At 35.0% G+C, this 27,435-nt stretch overlaps 1 protein-coding gene across 5 annotated transcripts in view; it reads right to left on the bottom strand.

The window, feature by feature from the left end:
• Positions 1–27,435, bottom strand: part of LOC125226211 (atrial natriuretic peptide receptor 1-like) — a 499,228-nt gene that overhangs the window by 76,042 nt on the left and 395,751 nt on the right. For 2 of the 5 annotated variants that reach the window (XR_007177060.1, XM_048130131.1), the window contains exons 1-3: positions 18,105–19,020; positions 17,770–17,963; positions 10,439–10,652 (exon numbers count right to left, since the gene is read on the bottom strand). The exons of 2 other annotated variants lie outside the window; for them this stretch is intronic. Coding sequence is in view for 2 of the 3 variants with exons in the window: in XM_048130131.1 (XP_047986088.1) it covers positions 10,439–10,652; positions 17,770–17,963; positions 18,105–18,957 (1,261 nt within the window). In the remaining variant the exon portion in view is untranslated. Of the gene's footprint in view, positions 1–10,438; positions 10,653–17,769; positions 17,964–18,104; positions 19,021–27,435 lie in introns of those variants that run through there. One more of the 5 variants, XM_048130155.1, reaches the window with a different exon arrangement.

Below are 27,435 nucleotides of genomic sequence, written 5' to 3'. Positions count from 1 at the left end.
CAGCTACTTTAGAGAAATATGATTCGAGCCCTACACCACTTCTCGGACACTGGCGATCAAATATATGAAAGAGGCGCGTTCCTAGCACACAATCTAAGCTCGTGTAGGTGAACGAGTACCATGCTTGTAGGAGTGAGATATGACAGGTCGACTGTTTTCGACAGGTGGTAACTGTGAGGTAACCGAGAGGGGGTGGGCGGCACTTTGAGCGGGGAGCGGGAGTGGCCATACTGTACGATAGTACTCTTTATTATACTGTGCCTACACCCCAGCAGAAATTAACAGAATTTAAAGAATCTTAAGAAGAATCACTTAAGTGTTTTTTTAAGTCTCCAAAATATTTCTTTTTGTAAGTAAATCATTAACACTAACTTATTTGAAACAACTTTTTTATAAAATTGGGAACACTCAATGAAACATACCTCTAATTATCTGTATTAAACCTATTCACTAGCTACTTTGCAAGCCTGCACACTTTTCACCTAAGTAACAAATCACACAACTGAACAGTCATATAAAAATACATTAGAAAACTGTCGCGGGTTCGAATCCCGGCTCGCACCAATGAGTTTTTCGGAACTCGTGTGAGAAATGTCATTTGATATTTGCCAGCCGCTTTTCGGTGAAGGAAAACATCGTGAGGAAACCGGACTAATTCCAATAAGGCCTAGTTCTGGAAAACTGCCGGGATAACGCAAGGAGGATGATGATGACCACATTAAAATATACATCCTTTGTTTGAAAAATGTAGGATGTAGCTACCTTGTAAGCAAAAATGTTAGGTAAAATGTTTGTTAGAATTTACTGGATCATTGACTTGCACAAATGCACAGTTAGCAATCTAAGCAAGGTCATGAGACGCGTTACTCGTCATGGAAGACCCGGCATGACATGACGACCTTTATTTTCCGATTGAACTAACATTTTTGCATGTTAATAGTATCAACAATTCGGTGGTTATAAATACATGACCCTGAGTTGCAATCGGACTCTGTAAATGGTAGTTTTGTACTAAAGTAAAATTCATAATCCTACGGACCAAATTGACAAATGACTGACAGGTAAAATGATACCAGGAACAGCAAAATTAAAATAGGGAAGGGTATATGTCGATAACAATATATCGACAAGTTGTAAAGTACATACAACAGACAAGTTTAAACCAAGAATAAGTATATGAGTTTCAAATAAGAGGTACACATTTTGGTTTGTTCTATGTATCTTCGAAGTAGTGGATGGATACCATGCATTTTTACCCACTACTTAGTTTTAAAACATAAAAAGGTTTCCGAGCCTGTAAAAAATAAAATACCCTGTCCGACGATAATAAATTATCTGTCATATATTTGTATACGCGTGTCACTGAAGTTGAGTAATTTTAAATAAGGCTCTTGATTGTTCATAACTCACGACGACGACTTCAACTTACAAAAATTGACGCCCGGAAGCTGCCTGCACGGACAACAGTGGATTTCAAATCCAGATACGTTTGCTTGATCTATGGTATATATGACATCTGTGTGTCACGCTATGGCAAGTATATCATAAATATCTATATAATTTTAGAATAATATTATTGCTGCTTCGAAATAAAAAAAATATCTCTAATTAGCGGTCTACAGACCTTTTGATCTGTTGAAATCACAGAAAAAGTTGGTATATTGATTAGCCGATCAAATTGCCAATTTCATTGTCCCGTCTGGGTGCACCTTAAATCTACGATGTAATAATAATTTTAATATCGATAAGAACGACACTGGCCAAACTGTGGCAACATTCGTTAACACTTACTTGTCAATTTGGTCCGTAGGATTATGGATTTTACTTTAATTCATCTTAATGGAAAGCCTGTGGTTAGTTCTGTCTTCAGTGTGAACGAGATTACGTACGACGGAGTGATACATCGGGTCTGTAGTAAAATAATTTGTCTGTTTCAATTGTTGATAAACTGACGTTCTACAGGTTGATTAATTTGGTTGTACATAGCTGTTGGTTGATTAACTCATCCACTGTCCACAGCTGATTATAGGTAGGGTGCATTGGAGTAATTTTGAAGCACATAAATGCTCGGGTAATTTCGAATGGGGAATCTTGATATGATGCAAATAGAGATTTTCGAAAGTGATTTTTATGGTATCCATACTAATATTATTATAAATGGGAAAGTGTGTCTGTTTGTTTGTCCGTCTTTCACTGCAAAACGGAGCGACGAAATGACGTGATTTTTTAAGTGGAGATAGTTGAAGCAATGGAGAGTGACATAGGCTACTGTTTGTCTCTTTCTAACGCGAGGAAGCCGCGGGCAAAAGCTAGTACCAATATAAAGTTTCCGACGCACTTTTTAGACTAGCTTAAAAAACAAACGGTAACGGGTAATTAATATGGAGTCACTATTAAGTATCAGTTTATTTATTGCCTATGGATATAAAAAAACATAAAGTTTAACGACTGACCTGAGTGGTGTGAATGTACCATCAATATACACGTGCGCGCGTGTCTTTCCACGTTCTTATTGGTGTTTTTTTTTTTGTATATTTCCTGGTTATCATAGAACTCGGCCCCCTAAGGCAGTATCTTTACTCACGCCTAGTTCCTTATATCTGTGTCTATAGGCCTAGAATATGGCTTTCATCGTTATTTAAGGGCATTTTCAGAATTTGGGTCCCCCAATTAGCAAAAGTTGTTAACAAAATTAACTCGCTGTCAGTTTTGTGACGACAATTAAGCATAAAATTGTCTACGAATTTACTTCTTTCACATTCTGAATGTAGATTACCTATCTCTTAAAGTTTATGTAAATAACACAAAAACAATATTTTTTTCAATTATTATGCTTAATTATCGTCACAAAACTGTCAGTGAGTTAATTTTTGTTAACAACTATCGCTAATTGGGGGATCCCAAATTATGAAAATGGCCTACTAATTTTACAACATAATTTGCCTACTTATTAAAGCATTAGATAGTCATCATTAGGTATAAACCATTAATACATATCACTTTAATAAAAAAAAACATGAAGTATTTAGCTTGCTTGTAAAAGGAGTGTTAAAAAACCTGTAGACTTGCACCTCTATAATAAAATTCTAATGTTGTAAAGTTTATAGGTTAGTCTAAAAATATCATGACTAAAAATTGTTTATATTATATAACGGAATACATTTAATCTGTATTTAATATATTTTCTCGTGTTAAAGCCCAATATTGATATGAAACCGCTCAAATGATGTTAAAACTAAAAGGAACCAAATGAACAAGCTAACAAATTTCATTAACGCCTCAAAGGCTTCAAAGCAAGGATCCTCGAGAGACCAGCTGCCATAAAAATGCACGTTTGTCGCTCGCAGAGCGGCTACATTAGCATATAAATTTGATCCTATAACACTTCTTGCTGCGCCTGATGTCCTGTGATGGCTAGTATCGTTCTACGTCCCAGAAGAAGCTTTATATGGGTCCTTAGTTCCTTACCCACTGACGTTCAGTCTTCCTGAGAGCGGTTTTGATTACGCCTGATGTCCTGTGACACCTAGTATCGTTTTATAATACTTCCCAGGAGAAGTTTTAGTCCCTATCCATCTTCTTGAGAGCGGTTTCACACTACTGCCGATCCCAATCCTTAAAAGTAAGATCAATCATAACCCTAGCACTATTTGTAGGTACTTTACGCACTGCATCCGAAGAATGACGGAGATCGGATATAGTGCGTAATATACAATACAAATTGTTCTACGGCTATGACGATTCTTATTTCCACGGATTAGGATCGGATGTAATGCAAAAAGCACTCTGATTGCAACTGCCTGTCAAGTATCGACTGATCGTCTATGGGTGACTCTTAATACTCAACATCTTGACCCCACCTCAATGGACAGGCGGTCTAACAGGCAACTAGGTACTTATTTAGTATGGCAGACTGCAATTATCACATTATTAATATGTATTTTTACCTATTCCAAACACGTCGTTGACAAGCGGAGGCGTATATACACAGTTATAATAGATTGTATAATATTTGATAATTATCTATAACACCCACATCACTTATAAATGGAATGCTTACTTGTTACCCATAAGATACACACTTATATGAACCGAAATTGTTGTTGATTATATAAATATTTGTATTGAAAACATTCAAAGCAGTTTATGCGAGCAAGGTCCCGTTTTAACAGACTAACCGGTAATATAAAAAGTTTGGAGTCCAATTCCACAGGCTTCTTATTTTTTCCGTTATTTTATTTACACGTGTAGATACAGGTTTTATTACGCATATTATTATATCCACGGTATACAAGGTATTAAAATTATAATTAAAGACAGCCGTAATGAAGCATGTGATTCAACTTATGTTGGAAATTAGAGCAGTTTTAAAAATAAAGATAATAAAAAAAACAGGTTAAAATACTGTAGCTATTATATAGGAGCTAGGAAATCCTTTGAACACAATTTTGAGATACGTATATCTATTTGGACTAAGTAATGAGGTTAGTACTGGGTAATCTGTGGGAATCTACAATAAAAGTCACGAAATAAAAAAAAACGAAGTAAATTAAGCATTTCCGTGTAAATTTATTACGTATTTTACTTTTTTAATCCGTTGCGTGACCTAATTACTGTTCTCACATATAACAATTTATATAAGTTCTCGAGGTTTGTACAATTTTTTAAAGACACACACGGGTTTATAAAAACGAATATCGGGTAGTTTGGTGTTGTTTACTCGTACATCTCCATTGACATTTCGCTGGGACGTCTGTCTTCCGCGACCACGGTTAGTTCAACCTAAAACTTTGGATAAAAGGTAAAATAGTACATACAAATGCGTAAAAAAGGAAGTCGTGTCGATTTAAAACATTCCCTTCGGTCGTGTTTTAATTTATTGCCACTCGTTTCGAATTTCCTTTTCGCACGTGTATCGTACGACGTTTTTCAGTACAGATGAGCCTCCAAAGTTTCAACCTAGCATATAATGAACCACTTCTCGCACTAGTGCGTAAAAAAACACCATCTGTACTGTAAATGTTATTTTGTCCCGTTCGACCCGACTGTTTTTTTTTTAAATGTTCTCACATAGTTAAATGTCATGTGTGTACCTACTGTGTCTATCAATGTATAAAATTTATCACGTTCAGTACCTACGAGTCAAACGTGGTCTCTCGGGACAAAAACAGAATACTCTATTGATTTGACCCCTATATTCATGTTCAGCGCAAAATAATGGTTGCTGGATTTGGAACCTGATCTCAGATATCAAAGCCTTTGACGTTTGAGAATATGTTACTAACGGTTCGGTTGTATGCAAAGGTGCCTTTCCACCAGATATGTGCTTTGCATGTTGCGAAGATATGAAAGCTACGCTATGAAACTGTGAGACGGTTTCCACCAATACTACGAGTCAGCAGTTCTCGAAAAGTTTGTACAAAAATTAAGGAAAAAGTTAAATTTGTTTTTTTCATTCCTTTTTTGTTACCAAGATTTATTTAATGAATTGAGGTTTTAGTAAGTTTTATTTAGTCATTAAGGTTCTCTAGTATATATATTTTCTTAATTATAACAATTATCCTGTATATATCTTACGAAAGTCGACTTATATCACTAAATGTTGGTAACAAAATAGGATCAATTAAAATTTGCTGACGTGGCTATGTACAAACTTTTCGAGAACTTCTGGAGTAATCTATAATACGTAGCTGTGCGAGGAAGATGCGCTATGTAGATGCGTTGTTTCGACGTTGACATGACTACTTTCGGTGACAAACGCGAGCCTACTGACATGGCTACATGACTCGCGACCATCCATAGCACGTATCCGGGACACGAACCTTTCTATATAAAAGTCTAGCTTAGGTGAACCCATTTTCACTAGTGATATGTGGACCAATGAACATGATTGGTGAATATCAGACGCATATACAGGGTGGGGCCTGTAACAAAAGCAAAAAATTAAACTGTAGTCTATACTCCTTAAACTGACCAACATTTGTTTAGCGACTTTTAAAAATTATGAAGTCTTTAATTTTCTAATTTTTCATACAAAATAAATATTAGCTTCAATGGACGCCATTATTGTTGTCATTGACGTTGTCAGTCACACATTAGACTTAACAGAATTCGCAGTACATTGCCTCTTAGGAAAAGCTTTCAAAGGTGATAAATAACAAAATACAAGTTATTTTTAAAAGTCGCTGAAGAAATGTTGGTCAGCGTAAGGAGTACAGCCTACAGTTAAATTTTTTGCTTTTGTTACGGGCCCCACCCGGTATAGCAAAGTAGATAGATAGAATACTCTTTATTGACACACCTCAGCAAAATATACAGAAAAAAGATACAGTGGAGACAAAACAAATGATTATAAATAGAGGCAGATAACAGTCTTATCGCTAAAGAGAGATCTCTACCAGACAACCTTACTTAACACAACCTAAACGTAGCGTAGCACATCTCTTTTTTATGGGATAGGAGGCAAACGAGCAGACAGGTCGCCTGATGATAAGCGATCACTGCCACCCATGGACACCCAAAACACCAGAAGTGTTGGAGGTGCGTTGCCGATCTTTAAGGTGGGTGTACACTCCTCTCTTATCTTTGGTGGAAAGGCACCCTAAACTAAGTAAAGGTGTGATCTAATTGCAAGTTGCATTTAAACCCCATCGGCACTCGCCTCAGTAACAGCGTTATCGTTAAATTGTAAACCGTGTTAAAGGGCACTTAGTTAAATTAAACACGGCCTGAGTAAATACCCTGGCATCGGCCTAAGCTGATTACAGCTGTGGTTGCGAACGAGAAACATTTAACTGCGAAATATAAGTAGAAGTTCATTTTGTAGTGATTTAATATGAGTTATAGTATTTAACTGGGATGTGACTTCTCTGACACTTCGTAATTATATTATTATCGCATACTATGTTCGTAAATTATTCTTTGAACAATAATTTATAACACATATTTTGACGTATGAATAACTAGCTTTTGCCCGCGGTTTCGCTCGCGTTAAATTCGATAATTGTGGAATGTTCCATATAATCTTCCACCCCCCATTTTAGAGAAGTGGAGAGTTAGAAAGAGACAAAACGTAGCCTATGTCACTTTCCATCCCTTCAACTATCTCCACCTAAAAAATCACGTCAATCCGTCGCTCCGTTTTACCGTGAAAGACGGACAAACAAATAGACACACACACTTTCCCATTTATAATATTAGTATGGATTTATAAATTTTCATGTATCACACAACTCATCCGTTGAAATATACTGTAGCATTTGGGTGGGCAGGACTTTAGTATGTTTTCTTATGCTCATACAATTAGTGGTTCTGTAAGTTCTACGTTATGGTCAGAACTCCCATATAAAAAAAAAATAAAAAGAAAAAAAAAAAACCGGCCAAGTGCGAGTCGGGCTCGCGCACAAAGGGTTCCGTAGCAGCAAATATAATAAACTTATTATGTCAATTTATACACCTGCCAAAATTACAGTTAAATCAACCTATCTCAAAAACTATAAGAGATACTTTGATCAAACCAAAAATCGTTGAAAGAGTTAATTAGCATGCATCACCTCTATTTTTTTTAGAATTTTATACCCCGTAGTTATAAAAATAGAGGGGGGGGGACATACTTTTTACGACTTTGAGAGCTGATATCTCAAAAACCGTTCACTTTAAGAAAAATGTTTTTTAGAAAACTTTATATCATTTTAAAAGACCTTTCCATTGATACCCCACACGGGTATGTACATCGAAAAAAAAATTTTCATCCCTCAGTTACATGTATGGGGGGCCCCACCCCCAATTCTTTTTTTTACTATTTAGTGTCATAATTTTGTAGCGGTTCATACAACACATATTCCCATCAAATTTCATCACTGTAGTACTTATAGTTTCCGAGTAAATCGGCTGTGACAGACGGACAGACGGACAGACGGACAGACGGACAGACGGACATGACGAAACTATAAGGGTTCCGTTTTTGCCATTTTGGCTACGGAACCCTAAAAAGAACTATAATACGTACCTACTCAGTTATCTCATGAGATTATATCGAGCATAAACAAAACATCGATCTAACACTTTAAGTTCTCGCGCTTTGTACACATATTTAAAGTCACACACACACACACGGAAGTCTTCCGCGACCACGGCCAGTGCAACCTGGCCGAAACGTTGGGAAAAAAGGTAAAAATAATGTTAATTAATCGCGTTCGACCTGTGTGTGACTTTAAATATGAAAACATCGATCTGTAGAGGATATGTTTTACTAGGAATAGGTACAATCAACAACACAGGCTGTGAATACCAAGCGCCAAAAACATGTATTATAGAACTTTATTGCCTATACAGTCGAGTTCATAAATATGTGTACATTTTTTCACCTTATTGCAACGAGTTTAGGTGAAAAATGTACACATATTTATGAACTGGACTGAACATAATATTTTTGGCACTTTGTCTGTATTCACAGCTGTGTTATTGACTGTACGAAAACTTTCACTTAGGGCCGGATGCATCAAACCGTCTGTCATCGATAAAGCGTTCGTTCAATTTTATTGTATGGGAATTTCCATAGACATCTCCTGCGTGACGATGATGTGTCTGTCAAATGTGGTTGATGCAACTGGCCCGCTGAAAAATAGCAGTAACTAAATATTAATTTGAATTTATTACAACTGCAGAATTAAATTGTTATATTATGTATTATAAATACATATAACGACTTTTTTTTGATTACCTAAATACCTACTTACAAATCACACAATGTAGGTAACAAAGTTATCTGACCATTAGCACTGTTACCAGCACCTTTACCCTCACTAATTAAGGGTGAAACTCATTAGCATAAGCCGCAGTAGCACGCTCAGTCAGATAAGCATTGTCCCTTTTTAAAATTATATTAAGTAAATAAAATAAATTATATACATAAAAAAAACAACAGCTACGAATATGACAAGAAAAACGATCACGATAAAAACGATTTTTCCTTCGTGTTTTCCAATCTATTACTATGACAGTATTATGTATGTAATATGCCTGAAAAAAATATAATAATAGTCTTGTAGTAACTGAACGAGTTCTAAAAATAGAAAGAGAAATAACTCCGAAAGGACGTGTTGGCACATTCGTTGATTAAAAGCATTAGTATTGGCTGATGTCCAAACTAATCCATCATGAATGTGTAATTTTAACGAAGCTTTTTCTACGATACCTAGTGAAATATAATAGTTGTTTGTTTACTTTATTCTGCACGGGTTACGAGATTGGTCGCTAAAGAATAGCGTAATAATGACAACGCCGGTTTCTTTTAATCACTTATTTAATTGTGTCGATAACTTCATCCATTATGCCTGCCGGCCTATATAATAATGACTCCACGGCCGTTATATAATAATGACTCCACGGCCTATATAATAATGACGCCACGGCGACGGCTTTCAAGTCCGTTGCTGTCTCTGGTGTGCTCGAATATGGCTCACGTAGCCGATCTTGTTGGTATGTTCGCGGACACCGCGGTCATGTCGTGAGGTCACCGTTGTTATGTATTGTATTGCCGCAGGTGGTCGGGCTTTTATTTCGTCGCACTTACTCTGAGCGCCGTTCATATTCGAAGTAGAGTTGTGCCTGCTCGTTCACTGAAAAGATCGCTCCCAACTAGTACGATCTCCGAAGTGTACTATTTCGTTATTTTAGGACATTTAGTACAGTAGCACACCGAGAGAGCGAGAGACAAATTGTGCATATGGTGTACAGTAACGCTCGCTCGTACTAGCCGAGTGCTGATCGGCCGTTTTCGAGCGCTCTCGGTCCGAGTCAGTCGGTTATATTTCGGTTGCGGTCGGATCACACGGATCGCTTTGTTGTCATTGTCACTTCTCGGCTCTTCGCTCCTTTCGCTCCTATTCTGTTGCGCGTGTGTGAGTGTACTAAATGTACTAGAGAGCAGAATTGTTTGGGAGTAGTTCGGTCTAGTACAGTGCAGGGAATCGTGTCTTTTGTACTATTAGTACATGTCCTACACAAGCCTAATTCGAAGTCCATTACCGAACTATTTATTTAACTCCGCCATTCAGTGCATACAGCTGCCTGCTGCTCCCATCGAGGGCTCTATACGATACTTTTTCATGTGCCGTTTAAGCACATTTTGGTATCCGAGGAATTGGCCGCCCTGTTTCGGTCTAGCCGAAGTAACAATTGTAGACGCTACGTGGCGACCGAAACGGACCCTTGCCTTATCGCGCCACTAGAGAAGAGCGACGGTATGAGCTATCTACGATGATACGATTACGAAACGTAACCAATTGTGACTTTAATTAGGTACCATTGATTAGAAACTAAAATAAAACTACCATCAAATTGATTTCAACACAAATATCAAGACGCCACAAGTGAAAAAATAACAATTTCATAATAGTTTATTTCAATCATCAGCTTAACGTAAAAGTTTACTCACTTCTAGTGGTCAAAGACAGCTTCTGCAAAAGCTGTTTAAATCTCGTAGATGTCGTGTTGTTCTCGTCAAACATATGGTTCCGGATGTCTGCGCCGGACCGTTTCTGCAGTATCGAGAACACCGGACTCAGAGTGTGGAAGCACCGGCTATTTCCGGCGGCGGTCGACACGTCATTGTTGTGGTATAACATGCCAACTCGGTGCCAGTTAAACTCCTGGAACAAGATGAAACTTCTCTTACTTGTGGTATCTCTACAGGGTACGATGTACCCGCAAGACATTATAATTATTTAGTTTCAAACAAAGTGAGACTCATAAAAAAATTATAACTTGTTAGATCTGGCCCCGTAGCCGAATGGCATTTCTCCGACGCGAAACGAAAACGAAACGCCGCGAAAACTAGTCTGGCTCTGTCGCGCCAATACGCAAGAGTGATAGAGATAGTAGATAGATATCTACTACCGTTCCGTTTCATGACCGTTTGTGCCATTCGGCTAAGCACCCTGACACTTAATTGAAAATGAAGTTACCTAATGTTGAAACTTCAGGGTGGCTAGCCGAATGGCACAATCGCTCACGACACGCTCACGAAACGAAGCGCTAGTAGATATCTATCTCTATCGCGCTTGCGTATTGGCGCGACAGAGCCAGCGGCGTATCGCTTTCGTTTGGCGTCGGAGAAATGCCATTCGGCTACGGGGCCAGTTCTTTTTGGAATTTATATCGTCGTTACTTTGAAATTTGTCATGTTAGTGTCAATGTATCTTGTACTGAGGATGACTGAAATAGCATGACACGTGCGTACGTTTCCGTAACAATACGAAGGCAAATTTTTGCACTACATCTGTATATAATTTTCTCAGAGTAAAGAAAAAATGTAACTGTTTATGGGATGCATAGAGTTACTACATTTTAACTTTGAGTACCAGTGGCAGAGTATCTCCCATACGAGATCATTGTTTCAATTATTAAATATTGCTGATTCTAACAATAAGGTCAACTTAAAATAAATAAGTGTTTTTTAATTGATTTTTAATAAAATCACATGACAACTTTACATAAAACAAGTTAAAAAAGAAAACACAAAATCTAATTTAAACATTGAGTGAAAAAAAAGGATAAGGTCCGGTGGTAGTGGATAATAAAACTTAAAATATATTACAATTATGAACAAAGACTAATGAAAGCTTAAAATAAGTTTCATTAAAACATAATCAATAACCCAAACCATAAACGACACAGACAATACACCACATTGTATTGTCTAAGTAAAATAATACATTATCAGCAGTTCTCGAAAAGTTTGTACATAGCCACGTCAGCAAATTTTAATTCATCCTATTTTGTTACCAACATTTAGTGATATAAGTCGACTTTCGTAAGATATATACAGGATAATTGTTATAATTAAGAAAATATAGATACTAGAGAACCTGATGAAATAAAATTTACTAAAACCTCAATTCATTAAATAAACCTTGGTAACAAAAAAGGAATAAAAAAAACAAATTTAACTTTTTCCTTAATTTTTGTACAAACTTTTCGAGAACTGCTGTTATTACAGTAAACGGCCATAAAGAATGCACATTCGGTTTTTCGTCTTCGTAGAGCGTTGTCTATTTCTTGCTTATGTGACGTTAATGAGGAGGCACACTCAAAGGTTATGACAGATGGCGCCACCCTATTACTCCGTACGTCAGAGCGAGAAGATGATATGTTTTTCTCTCTCACACATATTAATGACAGTGACATGCCTAGACACTTGCAAGGCGCCGCCTGGCGGGATAAAATGTCAGTGTGCCTCCTCATTGTCTCTTTCCAAAGACCAATGTGCATTCTTTATGTCCGTTTACTGTAAGTCAGCAGTTCTCAAAGAGTTTGTACAAAAATTAAGGAAAAAGTTTTTTTTTTGTTACCAAGATTTTTTTGGTGAATTGAGATTTTAGTAAGTTTTATTTCGTCATTAAGGTATGTATATGGTAATTGTTGGTAACAAAAAAGGATCAATTAAAATTTCCTGACGTGGCTATGTACAAACTTTTTGAGAACTGCTGAAGTACGGTGACAGCTTTCATGATAATCTTTGTCCGCTAATCTTAATCTTATCGCTAAAAAATAGGTATAAATGCATTCTACATTGAAATAATAACAACACTAATACAACATTGCAAAAGACAGGTATACAGAAAACTGACTAAAAGTACCTATTAAAATTAAAAAGCAGGAAACACATAGCTAAATCTGAAGATTCAAAATGTGTTATCATATTATGTCTAAAAAAGGGGTGGGGTATGTAACAAAAGCAAAAAATTAAACTGTAGGCTATACTCCTTATACTACGCAAACATTTTTTAAGCGACTTTGAAATATTATGAAGTCTTTATTATTTTAATTTTTCATCCATACTAATATTATAAATGGGAAAGTGTGTGTGTCTGTTTGTTTGTCCGTCTTTCACGGCAAAACGGAGCGACGAATTAACGTGATTTTTTAAGTGGAGATAGTTGAAGGGATGGAGAGTGACATAGGCTACGTTTTGTCCCTTTCTAACGCGAGCGAAGCCGCGGGCAAAAGCTAGTACAAAATAAATGAGGACTTCTATAAGTCTACAGAGGTTATTTTTATCTATGTCTTCCTAGAGAAATAACCCTTGTTGACTTATTGAAATAAGTCCTTTTTAAAAGACACTCCTCAAATATAAGCTTCAATGTACGTCATTATTGTTGTCATTGACGTTGTCTGTCACACTTTAAACTTAACAGAATTCGCAATACATTTACCTTTTAGAAAAAACCTTCAAGGGTGATAAAAATCAAAATAAAAGTTTTTTTAAAGTCGCTGAACAAATGTTGGTCGGTATAAGGAGGCCTACAGTTTATTTTTTTGCTTTGTCACAGGGCCCTCCCGGTAATCCCGGTATATTCTCTCAGGGTCAGAACAAAGTTAACAGAACATTTCTTGCTGTGAAATTTTGTTTTTACTTAACGAAATATCTCCCTAAATCTTTCGTAAAACAGATAAGGAACACGTGAGACAACAAACACGACCCATTAAAATGGGTCCACCGTCCATGTCGTCACCGAGAGACGTGAACTGAATAAGCAAAACCGGAAGGCTGATAGCGATCTGTATCTGATCATGGAAACTTATTAAGAGTGGCATAGTCATGTCAACATTCAGTTCTACAATTATTTTGGTATATATATTGAATGTGCCTTATATACTTAACCCCACGAATGGCTTGTCCCGTATTCGTCACAGACAATTTGGACTTAACAAATCAAAAGGTTATGAATTCAGTAGCAAAATGTTCAACATCGGCGTTCCATACATACTCGTTTAATTCATTAAAACTTTTGAAAAAAATATCGATGAATGTAAACGCGTCTTTTTTTGCTATTCGTTCTATCTCCTTTTTCCACATATCGGACTCATAACCTCTTTCGATTATTCTGGAGAAGAAGGGTGTCTACATTTTTTTTAGGTACTTTTCTCAACTTTGAAGACCGCGACCGTTACTAAGTAAGTGTAAAACAAGAAAAAATATTTTTCAATTATAAAAATCGCCGAAAATAAATATCTAAGTGAAATTGACAACCAAATAAAACTTTGTAACATAAAATACTTTTCAACAGCATAATATATCTGGGCTGAGAAAAGTGGGCAGAGGATTAAAACCGACGAATCCTCGGGATTTCTAAAGGGAAGGAAGGAAAGAGGGGGCGACGTCCGATTAGGAATTTCAACAAAAGTTTACTAAAGCGTTCCATTTTGTAGGCGAGTAAAAATAAAAAATAATAGGCTTAAAGAGATATCCGAACAGAATTGATAATGTGGTACCTAAATGATTGAGTAAAAATAATATTTATATTTTTTGTCAACCAACATGTCTTTAATTTCAACGACTAAAAATTTTTAAGTTTGGAAATATGAAATATACGAATAGGTGCCAATAATATGTACACGTAGGTTCCTAACTATCCTATCTCCATGTCGCATCCCATCCATGTCTCATATCCATGTCGTATCCCATGTTTCTTGAAAGTATTAATAACGAAATCATATACCTACATATCTATCTATATACTTATGCTTGTGAACATTAGACTTTAGGCATATAGTTTTGTGTACACACTTACACAGGTGCATTTTCAAGGGCATTTAATTAAAAGAAAACCGTTTCAAGGTCATGTATTGTGATATAATATACATAAATTATTCACATCACACATGACGTTTAAATAGCATAGTTAACCGAGTAATTTTGTCTAAAAACGCCAAGGTTATGGACACAATTCACAATGTCACTTTTCTGAGCCTCTGCCACAGTGTAATAAAGAGTACTATCGTATAGTATGGTCACTCCCACTCCCCGCTGATAGTGCTGTACCTTATACGTCAAAAAATCATGGTATTGGCTCTGGTAACACATACCGGAATATAAATAGTAAGTAAAATAAACAAACCTAAAACTACACTATCTTGTAAAATACGAAAAATCTGTATAATATGTACTTATATGTAGTTGCCGATGTATTGTTTATGAATTAATAGTTACAATCAAACCGTGAGACCACCTGAAGCTATTGTTTGTGCAGTCAAAATAAAAATAATACCAAATTTTCTTATAGCGACATAGTAAAATACAGCGGAGGCCGGGAAAGTGAGGATTTCCGGCCAAGAGAATAACTACACTACTCGTACACTACACTACAAAGGAGACTTTAACGTATTAAGAAGATACGGTAGCGAAAATGCTAAAATGGAAAGGAGCCCCCATTTCAACTTGGGAATTTTAGTTAAATATACAAGTGTTATTAACTAGATTTATCAAAAAAAAATTGTTCATTAAGAACAACTCAGTCAAAAGATATTTCAAAAAAATCTTTAAAATCGAGGTTCCGCTCTCGACTCTTTCCTCCTTCAAAACTTAATCAATCGGAACGAAATTTGAGAATCTGAATAACAATGAAATAATCTATGTCGGACCGTTTAGCTTTTTTGGTTCATTGTTAACAATCTTGAGTATCACACCTTTTTTTGCGCCACAATGAAAAAGGCCGTTTTTGTAATTTTTTGATTGGCTCTAGAATCTTTAAAAAGCAGAATATCAAAAAAATCAAAACGGTCCGACACAGATAAAAATAATAACAATCTGTGTTGAAAAAATCATTGCTCTATCTTCAAAAACCAGGGAGGAAATAGTCGAGAGCGTTTGTATGGAGAATTGACCCCTACCGTATCGTCTTAAATTAGAAACGTCTTATTTTTTCTGAAATTTTAAGATTTTTTTATCGCCATGTTACGCCAAAAATTGAAAGTAAGTAATGAAAAATACATTAAAAAAGTGTTTTGGAACATAATGCTCATGTATGTTATTGTTTATTATTATTGTTTACTCTTATTTTTAGTTTTTCACTATATTCATCCATACACACGGTACATATATTATATATGTATAATATATGGTATATAAATATTAATGCCTAATAATAGGTAGCCTCTTTTTATCATTGAGGGATAACAGAGCCACGGAGCAAAAGCTTGAACGTATATAAAACCCTCGGTTACATGAACTCTTTCTTGTTTGAATATAAATATTTAAAGTTAAAATCGAAATAGCTCGTCTGCTCGTTTACTGCCTATTTCATAAAAAAAACTAAGAAAAATAGATCGACTGAATTCATTCATTATGCAGGATATAATCGGCTATAACAATTATACAATCTTGTTGCGCTTTAAAATAATAATTTAAAAGAGCTTGCTGGAAGCCTATTTAAATAAAGAATACTTTAATTGGAATTGCTTAGTTTATTATGAAAAATAAAACTTGTTCTAAAACTTACAGCAATTCTTGAATTAAGTTTTGTTCTGTGCATTTGTAGGTAATTGTTCATTTCGATTCATTCAAGAACAGTTTTTTTTAGAATATGTTTTTTTTAAATTCTAAAGCACATAATTCCAAAATTTGCAAAGCAGTTAATACTTTTACACGGTTTTTTAGACTTTATGTTAATTATAAACGAATTTAATTTAATAACTTTAATTTATGGTTTTATAAAACTAACATCAAATCTGTAATTGGTAGTTATTGCAATATACTGTTGGGACCACCGCCGCATCGTGGATTCCCCAATAAACGTTTGTATACTACATAATTTTTTATCAAATTAAAATATAAGTTATTGTTACGGAAACGTCACAAATCACAAGAAACCGTTATTGTCGTATGTGCATCTGAAAAAAAAAACGTATTTGGAAAAAAAAACAAAGGATGCTTGTTTATTTTCGTTTTTTTTTCATAATTCTGAAAAAAAAAACCATTTGGTCTTTTTCCTGTTCGCAACCCCATTTAAGAATAAGAAATAGTTAAATTTATAAATAAATATTTGTTTTCATCATCACTGATGCATCAGATTTTCCAGCGTGATTCCATTTAACTTCAGTCTCAGTTCAGTGAATGTTCATAATTATTACGTTTTAGGCCATCTTAGACAAACGTAGATAAATATTTGTTCTTAAATGATTACATTTCCAACTCCACCATACATATTTTTTGGATTTATTTGGTCAGTACATACTAGTATATAAATTATAAAGTGAAACAATATGAATTTTTTAAGTAAACTTTTTATGTAAATGAAACTATTTAATTTAACGGCAATTGATTCGAGATCGCTCCGTATCATTTGCATGTATCAATCTTGTCGTACGTTTACAAAAACTCATTAATTTTATCTAAATCGTCTTGTACGAGTATTTATTTATCTTCATTCATATTCCAAAAACATATTAATATTTCATTGATTCTATGAAATATCTATTAACAATAAATGTATATAAAAAATGCTGAATATTTAATGTTTTATTATGAAATCGGAGACTTTAGGTACCGTTTCAGAATTGGGATTGAACATTCCTACACAATTAAACTTCAATTCACTTAAAATGATTGAATTATAATAGACTTTTTTGTGGGTTTGGGTATTTAAAATATGAACATAAAAATAGTTTCACAATATTCACACAAGCGAACGAACAAATAAATGACACTTATAAAACAATTAACAACGTAAAGCGTGGTGCGGCAAATACTTTTCACTTGTCGGAAAGGATTTTTTTACTTAATATTCAACATATTTTTGAACTGAGGTTTAATATCTGATTATACCATAAAGTACCTTTCGAACAAATGGAAAGTTATAAAATAAGGATACCCTCACATTTTGTGTTTTGATCGTCTCCAATAAAACAAACCATAAATTAAAAATATCTCATATAGCAAAGAAAAATCTAGAACAATTACATAACACCAGTAGACTTTTGATTTACCTCGAAAATTTTGCTGATGGCGATACTGGCCTGAGTATAGCTGCCCATCATTCTGGTAAGCGACGTGTAGTAACTACTTTTGTGGATGAATGAGTCAGCCATAGCCCCCGCAGTCAGCACAGGTATGCCCCAAGCCCCGGCGTACCTCGCAACGGGTGCTATCACGTACTCACAACCCGGCCCGATGAAGGCATCTGGAATATTTACCACAACTGTCTTATCTAACGTCTATCATTGAAAATAATAATGAAACTCTATATACCCACATTTGTATTAGGTATACTGTCAATTTAAAAAAAAAAAATTGCATTAAATTTTTAATTAGTGAATCTTACCTGCAGAACCATTTACGTAGAATTCAAAAGCGGCTAGTGGTCCGTCTATAGAAGAGCATCTTGTGTCCCGGTAGTCTACTAGAATCTTCCATCCCGGTAGAGGGCCATCAGGTTTTGTTACGGCGCGGATAGCAATTTCCAAAATCGGTAGAACTTTGGCCATTGAAAATTCCGAAAGTTTTGGACTCGTTGGCAAGAGAACTCCTAATTTGAGTATTTTCTCGCTGAACTGACTCATATCAGGTCTTAGTTTAAAGTTTACATCTTGTACATAGTAGGGGTTTGATACTAAATCATGCGGATGACCAATAACATAGCTCTCGTTCCCAATAAAATTTGGAATTGGGTGTTTACGGCTATAGTAATTATAACGTTTATCATCTTCATCAAGGTCTGAGTAAGTTTCTTTGTCTTCATCGTCAGGGACCGAAGCTCTTTTGTGGTGATTTTTACCAAATAACTTACCCCCGTTTCTATGACCATGCCAATATTTTGGTGATCCCTTGTTGTGCATATACATTCCATGTATATTTCTTTCATCTCTCAAAGCTTTGTCATCAACACTTGCATCACACTTAATAATAACATTCGCTATACACACATAAAAAACGAGAAGACCTAACAAACATGGAATTTCTATTTTCATTGCTTTACTTCTTGTCGTTCTTTTAATTTCGTGTGTTTGAACATCGTCCATAAATTTGTAAGGTTCTTTATTAATTTCATATTTCGTATTGTATCTCTCATTTGTTTGTCTTCTTTTGAAATTTGTCTTATTTTCATGTCCTAGTTTACTCTTCAGTGTCCTTGCACAGTTTATTGGGAGTATCGCATCCACGATCTCATTTAGCATTTTATCTCATTTAACATTTCATTTTATTTTACTTCACCAACACATCACTGTTATAAGGCATAATATTTAGTTGTTTACATAAATATGATACGAATGCGATTAGAATGCGATGGCATGTTAATTGATATTATATTTAATTGCAACAAATTGCAATCACAATGTAGCGTTTGCGCATTTTAAAGAACAGTGTCAGATGTCAGATTAAGCAAAACTTTAATGTGAAACAAAGTCTTTATATTGAAATAAGATTTCTTTAAAATATTCCAATAATGTAATTCATTCCCTACCTGAGCTTGGTAGAAGTACCAAGCTTAGGACCAATCATCAACAATTCTACTCACAGATGACTCGTCTTTTAATATGGGCTTCCAAATTACTTTACGCATCCAGCATAGACAATATTAAAAATGTGTTAACAAAGAAAATTCAACCTTATATTTCAAAATACAAGGTTTAAAGGTCAGATGAATTGATGTTTTAATTGTTGAGTGAACTTGAAATTCTGACCAAAAACTTCAAATTACAATTGGGTGGGCCTTCTTTGTCGAGCAAGTCATGCTAGGTTACTTTGGTGTCAATTCATGAATGCAATGATCTTCTAGATTTGTTTCGACTTATTAAATCTTGAGATTGGAGTACGATGATATACATTTTATGTTCTGTGTATGTTTGAATAGAGGTAACACATTTGATGAAATAAATAAATACATTTGTTGGGATTTTAAGATAAAAACCTGAGTTCACCACCTATACTAATTATTGATTAAGACGCAGTTCTATTAACACTTACATAGTAACGTACCTAGATAATATGTGATATGATATGTATTATAATAAACTACTATAACAATAGAAGTAGGTGGTATATAAAAATATAATTCAGACATACAGTTGAGGCGTGGTTACGTCTAATGAATACATATGCTACTACTGCAAATACCATAAAGAATTCATTTATGCTTATCTATAAGTTGCAAATTAGGTATTGTATCTTTGTTTATATCTTCCATGTCATAAGTTACAATCAGAAGACAGAAATTTATTTATATAATCATATCCATCGATAAAACTCTCTTTTAGTATTGTTTTATTCTGTTATTTATCGTATTATATAAATAATGATAGTTTATAAACGTGAAACAGATCTGAAAGGTTTTTGCTTGTATATGATTTGTTATTTTGTACGACTCCTAAGTATTTATCGCACCATAAAGGAACTAAGAACAAAATTTGCAACTCCATGTAGGTATTATTTAAATGTGGGAAATGTGCATGCATATTTTACGGCTGTGTTAAACACGTAATAAAGTCATGTTTATTGCATACGAATCATACGATGTAAATATATTAGTTTAACTGTACAGTGCAGCCAAATGAAATGAATGATCTTTGATCTGCGACTCGTAAAATATTGGGTTGTAATAAACCTCTACTTAATAAGCTTTAGTGCCATGTGTTATTTTAATGGGTGATGAGAGCAGATGTGTTACTAATCGTCTATTTATGTGCGTTGGGGATGGTCGCAAGGTCGTCGATGAGACCTGGTTTGCGGCACTTGCTGACAGATGGGAAAGAAGACACCATAGCGAAACGTCGCAATCGGTAGCAAGCTTCCCTTGTTAGCTATGTGGCAAAATATGTCGCTCTCGCATAGGTCTCTTTAGTCATCAAAAGCGATGTCTCTCGGACATTGTACCATAAATCGTCTGAAATAGACGCTAAGGCCAGTAGTATTTATGTGACGTTGCACATTACGCATAGAGTATTGGTAAATATTTATTTCTTTTTAAATATCAAATTATATAATATAATTATATTAAGGAATTAATTAAGACATAATAATTATATAACTACATTAGTTACACGTATATATGTATTATTTCATCAACATCATACAAATATTCGCGAGTTTCTACACATCGGAATCGGGAACGGTATAACGAAACCAGTCAAACTTAAATTTTTTTAGCTGTTAATAAAATTGTTTACGTTTGAATTAAGTACTTGGTTGGCTACACTAAAAGGTAATTTATAAATTTTATTAAACAAAATAAATAATATTTGTCGGTAATTTATACATTTTATTAAAAATAGAAAAAAGGTTTCATCAGTTAGCAACGAGGTTAAGTTATTTCTGTTTATAAATTCGCGTAATGCACCCGTATAAAGCGCTTAAAGATACGGGCATATAAATAAAAGTATCAACATCCTATAAGTCAATTTAAACGTGAATTGACATCAGAACGATATCTAAAACATACCACTTAGTCTGCGTCTCGCTCGCGCCACTACGACTACGGACAAGAATGAGAGAGAATCAGGATATTTGAATGATATATTTTTAGATGTCTTAATAATATTAGCGTAAGTTAGAATTGCCTTGCTAAACAGGAACTGCAACTGAGTAAGTAAGTGATAAGTTTCCTGCAACTCTTTCATACTCAGTAGTAAAATGTACGATGTTGAAAAAGAAATAAAGTTCCACTTTGCAATTGAGGAAGACATTTTAGTGGAGGCTGTCGATTGAGAAGTTAGCACTCACAGAGTATTGGTATTTTAGTTCGTTCAGTATCGTTTAAATTGGACACAATATTAAGGAAATACAGAATTTCTCCATTCCCCTCTGCCGCAAAATGTACACAACGCAAAAAATGTAACAATAGGCAAAATGCTAAATAAGCGCAAAATGTGCAGAAGATAAAACGAACAATAAGCGGAAGGTACAAAAGCACATTGAACAATCGCATAATGTACAAATCTGAAAATGCGCATTACTAGCAAAACGTACAATACGTAAAACGTGTAATTTGCAGATATATTTGATAGCAATATGTACATTTTTTCGCCTTTTATGTGTCCCACACCACTACTGGGTTTACTCTTTTACCCCTTATACACACAAAAGGCGAAAAAAAGTACATTTTGCTATCAACTCTATCTGCATATTACACGTTTTGCGTATTGTACATTTTGCTAGTAGTGCGCATTTTCAGATTTGTACATTATGCGATAGTTCAATGTGCTTTTGTACGTTCCGCTTATTGTACGTTTTATCTTCTGAACATTTTGCGTATCCTGTTGTTACATTTTGCGCGTTGCGTACATTTTGCTTTTTGTACATTTTGCGGCAGGGGGATTGTTCTATTAACTCGGCTTAAAACTATAAAGATGAGATAGAACATTATAACTATAGCGATTGGTTAGGAACGGATAAATTATTTAAAATTTGCTACTGATTTGTTCTACTGGCTCGTATGCTTGTGCAAAAATATTTTTTAACATAGGTAGTTAAAAAAAATATTTTTGCATTAAATCACTAGATGTTTTATTACTTTATAGAGTTAGTGTGGACCTCAAATTATGGAATAAAACAATATTTTTTACTTCACGTTTTTGTACCTTAATTAGCTTCGGGCGTGTGTCATTCATCTTCTAACTTTTAAAGAAGGGCCGCCGTACTAAATCGGAACTCCCAAGTATCATCCATTTTATGTCATGCATTTTAACTTTATTTTACTTTCTTTTTCAACTCTGTGATTTAAATTAATGTTCATATCTGTTATATTTATTTCTGTTAATAGCAAACTGCTATTAAAGGTAGTCTTCTGCTTTAGTCGTTCCCTCAATGCTGAGGATCATGACATCATGTCATTCTGTTGAAGACTAGGCCCCTCCATAGGCGTCTGTTCCTCGCCAAACTAATGGCAGCAGTGCAGTTTTAATCGCATGGGTGCAGTAATTTGAGCACACCGTCTAGTAGGGGAATTAAAGGTAGTACCTACTATTTAAGGATCTATGGTGATGGATATACAAGTCGTTATGACACGTTATACCTTCACGACCTTAAATTTTTAAATCGAATCGAATCGATTTAAATACGAAAAAAGCACCTTGATTTTTAAGAGGAGAATCAAAAGAATAAATCATTGACCGTCAAATCAAAAATTAGAGTTATTTAATAATCTTATCACATCTAATCCGCTTTTGCATTACAATGAGTAATTAATTAACCTAAAATAGTATTCATATATCATTGTGTTTCTTTTGATTCCATTATGATCCTATTTTGACATTTCCGGAAGACCAGTTTTTTCGAAGTGTACAAGGCTAGAACAAGTGTAGACATAGTTAAGCGTCATTATTTCATGTAAGTACCTACCTGCAACCGCTGAGCTTGAGTAAGCAATTTCTTGCTTTGTTTTAGTGTTTAGTACATTAAAAACCCATCTACAATGCAAACACGCAGAGCAGCTGCAGCAGCCGCAGCAGCGGCTCTCCAGCAGGAGCCTGAAAAGTGTGATAAGCTCCAACTTACCTTGCTGGAATTAAAACAATCCAAGGAATTTAGTGCTCAATTGCTCAGTGAAAGAGAAGACAGTGAGAAAGAGCTATTATTAGTAATTGATAGGAACGATAAGTTGAAAAAGGAACTGTGTACATTAGAGAGTGATTACAATAATGTAAATTCAGAGCGGGCCCGGCTTCAGGAGACGGTTGACAGGTTTATGGAGTGCAATGCTGCATATGAACAGGCCCTGAAAGACATCGACTCATTGGAGAGAGCACTGCACGACGCCCACGAACAAATCTACGAGCTACGGGAGGCCCAAAACCAAGCAGCTGCGGCACACACTCAGACCTTGTTCGAGGAACTGGTCCGGCCTGACTCCCAGTTGGTTACCGCAGCAATTGAAATCCCTTTGGTCACTACAGATTTAGCCAATGATACCACCACACCAAAGTTAGTAAATTGCAGCGGAAACAAACTAAAGAAATATATTAAATTGAATAAAGTCATTAGAAAAAAAGAAAAACTGTCAAAAATAAATAAATTGTTTTTTAAAAAATTAAAATATTGTAAAGTTAATATAGGCTTAGTGGATAAGTTGGATTTGTATTCTGCTCAGTTAGAAAATAGTAAATTACAGTATGACACTGACACACAGGCGTTAAAATCAAAAATTCAGACTTTGGAGGATTCAATAAAATCTTTGGAAGGCATAAATGAAAGTTCAAAAAAAGTTATTAATGAATATTCTTTGGCTATGGATGACTTAATATCCCAGATAAAGCATAATTCAGACCGCTTTGAGTCGTTGACCAATGCCCAGTCATGTGCATGTAAGCAGGTGACCGGGGATTTGTCAACCAGCACACTCTACCCAAGCCTGTATGACAGTTTACAACAACAGCATATAAGTGGTAGTAGCTCTTTCGACACTTCTCTAAAATGTATACCTAAGCCTAATGTTATTATGTACTGTGATGAAATTGGAAGCGATATGAGCTCATTTCTAAACTTTTACTTAAAGGGACTTAGTACAATCAACCATTGTTTGCCTCATAGTAGTTTTGAAAATATTTTAAAACAAATTTTAAATGACAGTGATATTCATTCTCAGACGACACTGCTTATCTTTATGGGAAATAGGGGCAATGTGAACAAAAATAATTTGGTCAAATACTTTGAACAGTTAAACTCAATGGCAGTGCATAAAATTGTTTTTTTCACATTCCCCTACTGTTCCCAAATGTCAGAGGCAGAAAATAACACTAGACATAAGTTAAATATAGCTTTATATAATCTTTGTACATATAGTAGTAAGGTTAGCATAATTGACACTAACAAATTTGTTAGTAAATACCATATGCCTATGGTATTTTTGACTAAAGGTAATTGTTACCTTTCAAATTATTACAAAAGACAAATAGCATTATCGCTATCCTATTTACTTGACATTTCTGCCAAAAATTTGGCAGACAATTCTGCTCCTATTGAGCAGCAAAGTATGAACTTGGAATTGGTTCCAGTCATAACCAATGATTTAAACTAGCTTTTAAGACAAAAGATTCTGTCTCTGGCAATCTAGACTTAAGTAAATATAAGGAAAAAAACTGTAAGCAAGGGAAGTATATCCACCTGGTGCATCAAAATATTCAATGTATTAGAGGGAAAGATTTACAAATTGAACTTTTTATGAAGGATTTTTATATAGATATTTTATGTATTACTGAACACTGGTTAAAAAATAATGAATTAATGCCTCAATTTATTAATCACCAGGTAGGAAGTTCGTTCACCAGGCATAGTTCCATACATGGTGGGTCGTTAATTATAATAAATAATCAGTTAAAATTTAAGGAACGCAAGGATATTGTGTCCATGTCTGTTGAACGGACTATAGAACTAAGTGCAGTAGAATTGGAGCAATTTATTGTTGTGTGCGTGTATAGGCCGCCATTAAGTAATTTTGAATTATTTGAAAGCATAATGGAATCTGTGCTACTGAAAATATCGCCTTCCAGCAAGAAATTACTTATTTGCGGCGACTTTAATGTAAATATTTTAGAAAATTCGACATTAAGTTGTAGGCTGTTGAATTTTTCAAATCATGTAATCTGAACCACATTTTTATGGAGCCTACTAGAGTGACTGCTACTAGTGCAACCTGTATAGATAATATTTTCACAGATATTTTTCCTATTACAAAAAATGTAATCAGCAATTTAGAGTCCGACCATTTAGGTCAATTAATGGTATTTGAAGCTGCTAGGAAAAATACCTGGAAAAAACAGATAACTTTTGTACCAGTAACCTCGGACCGCGTGGAAAGAATGAAACAGAGTTTAGTTCAGGCGCTACCCGTTCTGTCTCCAAACATGAGTCCTAATGATATGTATAATTCATTCTTTCACACATATATGGAAAATTATAATACGATATTTACAACAAAAACGGTCACGGTTAGTGATGCATCAGTTTTTAGTGAGTGGGCAACTGCAGAGTTACATCAACGAAGACGTGCATTGTATGCCTTGTATGAGGAACGGCGGTTTAATACGAGTGATGAATTTAAAGAACATGTGAAACAATTTTCGAAACAGTTTAAATTAGATTGTCATACCGCTAAACGTAATTATTTAAGCAAGAAAATTAAAAGTAGTTCCGATATAATTAAAGCAACGTGGAAAGTAATTAACGTGGAGACTGGTCGATCAAAGCAAAGAACAAATGAACTGAAATTAAAAATTGATGGCAAAATTGTAGATTCCAATTTAGAAGTAGCAACAGAATTTGAAAAGTTCTTCACTGATATACCAGTTTCCACAACTAGGCACTTAAATTCATCACCTGCATCTGCCGTTACATTGTTAGAAGATAATGTCACAGAATGTAGTAGAGACCTTGTATTTGAACATGTTAGTACCTCAGATATAATTAAGGCATTTCAATCAATTAATGTTAAAAAACTTGTGACCTTTGGGGAGTCTCTGTCCATGGTGTTAAATCTTTAATAGAAATTGTAGCGCCTGACTTGGTAGTTATCTTTAATAACAGTGTTGATTGTGGTGAGTTTCCTGATCTTATGAAACACAGTAAAGTCATTCCATTATTTAAATCTGGTAGCACATCCGACCCCACTAATTTTAGACCGATATCAGTGTTACCGACATTCAGCAAAATTTTTGAAAAGTTAGTGTTATTTCAGCTATTGCAACATTTTAACATCAATAATCTAATGCACAATAAACAATTTGGTTTTACACGGGGTCGCTCAACAACCGACGCTGGTGTTGAGCTAATCAAACAGATTTTCGATGCCTGGGAGGAGTCACAGGATGCCTTGGGTATCTTCTGTGATTTATCTAAGGCTTTCGATTGCGTCTGTCATGAAACACTGATCAGGAAATTGCACTACTATGGAGTGAGAGGATCGGCACTGAATTTAGTCAAATCTTACTTACACGATAGAATACAAAGGGTCGACGTGAATGGACAGCGCTCACCGGGGTCACTAGTCTCTATGGGTGTACCGCAGGGATCAATATTGGGGCCTTTCCTGTTCCTTATCTACATTAATGACCTGCCATATCTTGTAAAGACCCACCATGATATAGTATTGTTTGCAGATGATACTTCCCTTATTTTCAAAGTCAAACGTCAGCAACAAACTTGTGAAAATGTAAACAATGCTATTTCCGAAGTAGTTAATTGGTTTAGTGTTAATAACTTATTGTTAAATGAGAAAAGACTAAATGTATTAAGTTTGTAACGAGTAATGCTAAAAATGAACAAGCAAGTGTCGTTGTGAAGGATGAGGAATTGGAACTGGTAGATAGTACAGTTTTTCTTGGCATAACTTTAGATTCTAAACTTCAGTGGGGTCCCCATATTGCTACCCTCTCGAATAGACTGAGCTCTGCAGCATTTGCAGTGAGCAAGATCCGTCAGTTAACAGACGTGGAAACAGCTCGATTAGTTTATTTTAGTTACTTTCACAGCATTATGTCATATGGTATTTTACTATGGGGCAGTGCTTCAGAGATAAATACCATATTTGTTCTGCAGAAGAGGGCTATTCGAGCAATATACAAAATGAACCATAGAGACTCACTTAGAGATAAGTTTAAGGACATTAATATAATGACAGTGCATTGTCAATATATTTATGAGAATATTATGTATGTACATAAAAA

Source organism: Leguminivora glycinivorella, chromosome 1, assembly GCF_023078275.1.
Source record: "Leguminivora glycinivorella isolate SPB_JAAS2020 chromosome 1, LegGlyc_1.1, whole genome shotgun sequence".
Classification (NCBI taxonomy): Eukaryota; Metazoa; Arthropoda; class Insecta; order Lepidoptera; family Tortricidae; genus Leguminivora; species Leguminivora glycinivorella.
The sequence above is the reverse complement of the archived record's forward strand: the minus strand, read 5'-3'. Positions and strand labels throughout refer to the sequence as shown.